This window comes from Lactuca sativa, chromosome 3 (assembly GCF_002870075.4).
Source record: "Lactuca sativa cultivar Salinas chromosome 3, Lsat_Salinas_v11, whole genome shotgun sequence".
Taxonomy (NCBI): domain Eukaryota; kingdom Viridiplantae; phylum Streptophyta; class Magnoliopsida; order Asterales; family Asteraceae; genus Lactuca; species Lactuca sativa.
The window spans coordinates 311,961,227-311,968,990 of record NC_056625.2 but is presented as its reverse complement, the minus strand read 5'-3'; the positions used below and the strand labels follow the sequence as shown (position 1 = coordinate 311,968,990).

Here is a 7,764-nt window from a genome sequence, read left to right as displayed (position 1 = left end):
TGGTGATCACTGCCACAGAATCAGTACCCTGTTTGAGGGTCAAGAACTCCTGAATTAACCGTTCCCTCTCCACCGGGGGAACATACTCCTCTCTAAACATAGTGGTGAACCTCTCCCAGGTCACCTCAGAAATCTCAGCCAAAGTGAAGTTCGTCGTCACGAACTTCCACCAATCCTTCGCTCCCAAGCGCAGCTGGTTTAGGGAGAACCGAACCCTCAAGTGCTCTGGACAAGAGCACGTATAGAAACATCCCTCGATGTCAGAGATCCATCTCATAGCGGCAATCGGGTCCTGCGTCCCGTCGAACTCTGGTGGCTTCGTGTTTCTGAACTCCCGAAACAACAACGAGTCACCTCCCTGAGGTCTGGCAGCAACAACAGCAGCAGTAGCTGCAGCTGCAGCAGCCTCAGTCAGCATTGCATACCGCTCATCAAAAGTCTCAATCAATGTGGTCTTGATGTCCCCAAACATCTCAGGAATCTCAGCCCGAATGGCCGCAGCCACCTCCTCGTGAATCAATCGTCGGATCTCCTCGTCGCTGACACCACTGCTCTCAGGTGTGTGTCGAGTCCCAACCATGATGCCTCTGAAATACAACAATAATTATCAGAGACCCGGTTGTATACCTAGCCTACTCTAGCATGCATAATGTAACATAACATATCTCATAACACATAATGTAAGGGTACTTTTGGGGATTCACCGTTCGGGCGCTGGCTGATCGTACACACGACTCTGCTCTGTTTGTCTCAAAACTCTTTTTACTCCTTTCTAAAATTTTAATTCATTATCAAAATTTTCCTCAAATCCTCAGTTTGAGTTCAGATACGCCCGAAGGTGCATCCGAATCCCTCAAACCAAGGCTCTGATACCAACTTGTAACACCGTAAAATTTTGAAACAATTTTTCAGTTTTGAAAACCATAAAATATCATTCACATTCATATTAAAAACATTGTATCAACATTGTATCAATACAAAACCCCCAAGATTAGAATATATATAAACTCTAATGTGTGTGTGTACGAATCATGCCGGCGCCTTCCGGTGCTCATCACTGGTACCTGAAACACATAACACAACAACTGTAAGCATAAATGCTTAGTGAGTTCCCCAAAATACCGCATACAACACATACGCCACTCGAGGCTATAATACGACCCTCCGGTCGATGTGTCTCAGCGGGACCCTCCGGTCCCGTAGCTCGTTGGACCCTTTGGTCCGGTCATAGCTCGTTGGACCCTCCGGTCCGGTCTATATCATCATACAACATACATATATCACATAGCACGTAATCTCATACATAACACATAAGACCCTCTAGTCATCGCATAATACCACTCTAGGTAACGTATAGTGAGAAGCCTCACCTCGGTGTCTCGGTAAATATCTGACTCAGAAGAAATGTGATCTAGCCTCCGTCTAATCACATAAACTAATATTCTCATAAATACAACTGTACTCAACCCTAAAAGTCAACAAGGTCAACGGTCAAACTTTGACTTGGCTCGTCGAGTGCACTAGGGCAACTAGGCGAGTCTACACGTGTCCACTGACTCTCTTAGTCCCTCTCTTGGCACGTCGAGTACTTCCCCTGACTCGATGAGTTCCACCTGGCATGAATCGCGGGGCCACCCCGACTCAACTCGCCGAGTCTCAAGAACAACTCGGCTTCCAAGGCTATGCTACGTCCTTTTCCACTATCCCACAGAAGGGTAAAAGACCATTTCACCCCTCCCTGACTCAAAAGTCCACATGTTGACCGAAACCCTAAAAGTCAACAAAAGTCAACAGCAAGCAGTACGCGGGGCGTACCCTTGCATTCCAGAAACGGGGGACGTGACCCATTACGCGGCGCGTACTGGGATTACGCCCAGCGTACATCCCAGTTTCTCACTTCCTCATTCTAATGTCTTAAACGATTAATACATAACCCCATATTCCAGATCTGGCCATTTTAATACTTCTTAATCCATAAAGTCGAAACCTTTAAGCCTTTTCATGGCTATAAAGGTTCCCCACACCTTCTAACACCTTTCCTTTCTCCTCCAAGAGTCTAGATCTCATGCATGGCTCAACATTCACGTCCAAGATTGCATTTTTATGAACATACAACTCATTTAATTCTGTAATATGATAGATCTAGGCCAATGGAGACTACTTGCTCATAAAGTCTCCATCTTGGGACCAAAAACCCTAGAAATTGGTCCAAGAAGCACACCATATAAACTACAAGGCAAGATCTGAACTTTTTACCTCAGGAAGGTGCTCCAACCTTTGTAGTCCTCAGATCTACACTTGTCCACCAACTTCTAGCCTCCACAATGGTCTCCTCTTCTCTTTCACCACCTTGAAATGGCACTTTGAAGCTTAGAACACTCACACCCAAGCTAAAAAAAGAAGGAAATGCTCTCTTAGGGTTTCTCTCTGAAAGATGGTGGCTGAGGGACAAGACCATCTCATTCCTTTTATAGCCCTCAAGTCATATTAGGATTTTGAGTCTGGGCCGGTTACGCCCGTCGTAACCTTAGGTACGCCCAGCATACCCGGATGGAACCGTGTACAAAATAAGCGCGCGAGTACGCACAGCGTACTCACAAGCTTAACACTCAACACAAAGGACCCAATATGACAACTTAGAAAAGATGAAGGGTTAAATAGTTGAACTTGAATTTCGGGCTGTAAAACTAAAACTTAGATCCAAGCTCAAAATAACGTCTTAAGCCATAAAGTTGCAAACTTTATACTTTTGCATGCATGGATGGGGATCAAACCATGAATTAAGTCCATTAACTCACTTGGATGCTTACTAACACTTGCATGGTTGAGGCTTAACCATCAAGATACAATTTTTATGACTCCAAACACTTCCAAGAGTCCAAAAGGACAACTCATATGGCCTGGAGTTGCTCTTACTCCAAGAAACCCAACTATGAGACCAAAAGATACCAAATCTTACCATAAACCTAGATCCAAGCTTGTAATGATCAAGATTCAAACTTTATACCTTCACTAAGCTGGAAATGGTGCACAAGCTCTAGATCTACAAGCTCCTTCTTCTTCCTTGCTTCTTCACAAACTTTCTTCTCCTTTAAAGTTACTAAAGAACACCACAAACACTCAAGGAAGCTCACAAATCCACTCAAGAGAGCCTAGGGTTCAAGATTTGCACTAAAAGGACAATGGAGGTTGAGATGGTAAAGGAATTGAGGACTTAAGGTCTTTAAATAGGGCGCAAACCCTAAAAATTAGGGTTTTCCGCTGACTTGATTACGCCCAACGTACGTTGAGGATCCCTCGTCGGCGCGCTTGCAAGGAGTACGATGAGCGTACCTAGTTTATGCCTAACGTACTCACGATCCTCCAACACCTTTTATTTGAATTAAACATAGTATGTAACAATAACTCATACCTGGAACTCGGGCGCTACACTGGTTTTTGGGCTTTGCGCCCTATTTAAAGGAATAAAGAGGTGATGGTTTATTCATCCTCAACCTCCATCACTCTCAAAACCCTGGAAACCCTAACCCTTATCTTCTTTGAAGCTTTTAGAGCTCATTTTCTATCTTTTGGTGATTTTGAAGGAAGTAGATGGAGATTTTGTGCAAGTGACCAACAAGCAACACTCCCCAACCTCTGAAAACACCTTGTTGGACCATTTGTAAGGCTCTTAATCTAGTATTTTATCTTCTCCTTAGAGATCTAGAGTTATTTTGCTTAATAAACTATTTTATTGGATTGATGAGTGGAGCAAGGAGATAAAGTTTGCAACTTTATGAATCTTAGGAGTCCTAAGGACATTATATCTCATACATCTGAGAAATGGTTATGATTTAGAAATCATGCATGAGCTTTAGGTCTCTTTTCTTCTTTTTGATCTAGATTTGAGGGAGGACATGAATGGGGCATGCATGTCCATAAAGTTTACATTTTTAGGGATCAATAGGACCCTCCTAAAAACTTTATGGAAAGTTTGGGCTTGTATCTCTTGTGATTAAGGACTTAATGGATGAGTTATACCATTTAAATGACCTTTAGAACCTAGGTTTCGAGATCTTGTCTTAATGGAGTGTCTTAATGGATAAAGTTGGAAACTTTATCCATCAAGACGTTTGGAAGGGGTAGATCTAGGCTTTTGAGCCCTTGAAAATGAGTTATGGGCAAGTTAACTCGAATAAGCCATTCATACTGGTCACCATGACGTGGTGACCAGAGACCAATTGACTGTTTCGTCGTTTTGTACCCACGGCGTAGCCAAGGAAGGCCACAATATGGAGGCATGCTGATGGAATTTTGACTTATTTGCCTTTGACCGTTGGCACTTTGACCTGAGTTGACTTTTGGTCAACTCTTAGTTTTTGGAAGGGTGGACTAAGGGTTTACCTTATATGAATATCTAGGTGGGGTATAACACCTATGATTCGACAGTGAGAGCAGTAGCAGTTGATACTCGTTTAAGAGGTGAGTCTCTTCACTGTACTAGTGGGTCGAAGGCACCAATGTTGCCCTAATGGTTTATGTCTGTAGGATGGTAGTTGTCTTTGTAACTATTGTATGTATTTGTCTGTATACCAGGAGGGCCCGATGAATGTCGTGTGGGGCCCGATACTTGTATTGTATGTGGTATTTTGGGGAACCCACTAAGCTCTTGTGCTTACGGTTGTATCTTTATGATTTCAGATACTCCTGGTTCAAAGGGGAAGGGCCCGTCATGATCGCACAACATCCACCAATGTTCCACATTCTATGAGTTTGTTTTGTAATGTGATAACTTTGATACAAATTCCTTACACATGATTTTGGTATTTGGAATGAATGAATGACTATTTTGGTTGACTTAAATAAATTTTTTTATACTTAGTATTTTTAGGACGTTACATTTGGTATTCTTCCAATAACAGGAAATTCCTCAAGATCATCAGTTAAACTCTTAGGAATTTGAAGATGAGAAAATACAACTTCCTCTCCCTCTAGAACTTGAATCATAGCCTATTGATAAGCTTCGATAAGCACCGGACTCCAAAATATGGCACTTGCAATCTCAGTAGCTTTCTTCGAGTGATTAACATATGTAGTGAATTTTTCCCATAACAAATAAGCATAATCCACTTTTATATGATAATATAAGAATGTAGCTGAAGTTTCTCCCTATATAACCCATAATTTCTTCCGGTTAGACATCGAATAAACACTCCAAATAAGAAACACCGCATAGATGGTAGATTGAACTTTCTGAATGCACTAATAAGAGTAATAGGAGGATTATACCCCATTTCATTCAACATAGCAAGAACTTGATCAAACGCTAGAGTTTCAAACGAACCATGAGATTTAAGCATCAAAATCCGAGTAAACTGTTTCTTTGTGAGATTCTGCTTGCCTTTCGTTTCCATTTGAAACGTAATAAGATCACGATCTTTGTTGTACAAAGCAGTAGAATAGGCCAAGGTTAGCCACTTCATCAAAATTGCAAAAGAAACAATTAATGCATGTTGTACAAATAAAGCTAGTATTATTAAGTAGGGATGTCTTTATCTTGAATATTATGGCTAACGATTACCTTCCGTAACACACAATTTAGACCAGTTACATGTTTAACCTTTTATAACAAACGATAATGACCAAATTATTACGCAAATTTCATAGATTTAAGGTATAGTTTAACATATTTTGTACTTTAAGGACTAAATTTGATACATGACCAATACTTTTTATCATTTTATGGCCAATTCTATCAATAATAAACAATTTGTCAAACAATCTAACAATTGACTATCTCCATACTAACTTCAAACAGCATAAATAATACACGTCCGAACTCATTATTTTTTGGTTCAAGCATAAAATGACAAACAATCATATATTGCTTTTAATTTGAATACAAGCCATTTTTCAAATCAAACTCAAGTCGAACTAAAACGGTTTTTCACATTTATGGTTCTAAATACCCGAATCCAAAAGAGATGGTGGTAATGTGTAATATACAGAGAAAAGAAGGTCTCAATAAAACAAAGATAAAAACTATATGGGCCAAAAAGTGATCTTTTAATTTCTGCAATATAAATTAGTTTAGGTTTTAAAACCTGAGGATAGCGGTTTATAATCCCCCAATTTGATTCATCTGCTAGGGTTAGGGTTTTAGCGCAGTCGATTCTCAATCTCCGTAACTGACGATCGGAAAAACAATCAGTTAACCACACTAGGAACCGGAAAACAGTTCATCAGGGATGTCGAAGAAAAACAACTTATCTCTTAGAAAAAAGCAGCATGAATTTGAGCTTCGGAGTAAGCCATTTCTCAAAACGACTTAAATTTTGCGGAGTTTCTAGTTGTTGTTTTGTTTGGGGTATTGGGATCTAATTGTTTCTCTCGTCTGTTTTTGTGAATTAGGAGAGCAGCAAGAGAAAGAAAAGAAGGCGAAGAAGCTACAAGCTAAGAAGAACAAGATGAAAGTAAGTGATTTCCATTGTTTATACACCATCTCTTTTGATTATTTTTTATTTAATGGTATTGTTTAAGCGATGAAACCTCATTGGGTTATCGACATTTTGAATCGTTCTATTTAAAATTTTATCACAAACTTGAAATAAATGCACAAAAACCCTTTCCACCTGGGAGTTTTATTTAGTCTAGGATCACTTAATCCTGTTTACATATCAAATAGCCACTTTTTATGAACTATTTCGTTTATCATAAACATATGTTCATTATTTCTTGCATAATATGTTTCAGTAGTGATCTTTGTTATAAGTTATAACAGTTAGTAATCACAGGTTTAGAAATTAGGAACATTAAAGTGTAGTTTGAGTTATATATTTCTTTTTGAAGTTTTTGAAAGCTTTCAAGCAGTGTTTGACAGTTTAGAATAAAAAATTTCATATTTAAAACGTTGCTATTATGGGTAATGACATGTAAGTATATTGGTTTTATCAATCTTGACCTGTGTAATTATGAGTTTTGTTAACTCATTTAATGTACTTGTTATCAGGTTGATGGAAGTGCAAGCAAGAAAAAGAAGGGTAGTGGTGGATTTACAGTAGGGAAGAAGAAGTTGAAGACAAGAATGACACCATTGGCCAAAGCTAAAGTTGCTCAAGCAATGGAAGTTGACAAATGAGGTTGACCATAACTAGTTGACATTAATGTTTCTTGAACCTAATATTTTACAATGCATTTTAAATCAAAAGATAAATGTGGTTCCAAGTTTTTATTCATATGATTTTGGTTTTGGCAGAATGGGATGGGATTGGAATTCGATTCCATTCCATGGTGTGTTTGGTTGACAAGTGGATGAAATACAGTTCCATTAGATTCCTTAAATACGTGGATAAATACTCTAATGTGCATAAAAAAAGATTAATTTGATATGATCTAATGTTAAATCCTCACTATTAAGAAATAGCTCTCACAAAAAACGAAAACACAATTGCTACACAGTTCTTTGAAAAATGTATATATAGACCCATACTCAACACACGAGCATGAGAAGCTATTCACGAGTGTGACGAGTTATTTATGATGAAGAGAAGATCATTGAGCATGATAAGCACAAAAAATTATACAATCAACTCTTTTGTATGTTTTTAATGTTCATCTGTGCTCTTTGTCTGCAATAAATTATACAGAGGTCAAGTCGATTTTTGACTTATAAACAACTATCAATGCTCTTGAAGTCTTTTCATATTCCGAGGCTTTTTTTTTATCACCAAAGTTTGTATACTTTAGTCTAAGTGAGCTTTTTTTAGTCATCGTTTCATAATAGTT

At 38.9% G+C, this 7,764-nt stretch overlaps 1 protein-coding gene across 1 annotated transcript; it reads left to right on the top strand.

Moving 5' to 3' along the window:
* The first annotated feature begins 6,078 nt into the window (after positions 1-6,078).
* LOC111920244 (uncharacterized) lies at positions 6,079-7,214 on the top strand. The gene is made up of 3 exons (XM_023915833.3): positions 6,079-6,285; positions 6,391-6,452; positions 6,989-7,214. Exons 1-3 carry the CDS (start codon positions 6,228-6,230, stop codon positions 7,115-7,117), a joined length of 249 nt encoding a protein of 82 aa, XP_023771601.1. The 5' UTR covers positions 6,079-6,227; the 3' UTR covers positions 7,118-7,214.
* Positions 7,215-7,764: the final 550 nt, after the last annotated feature.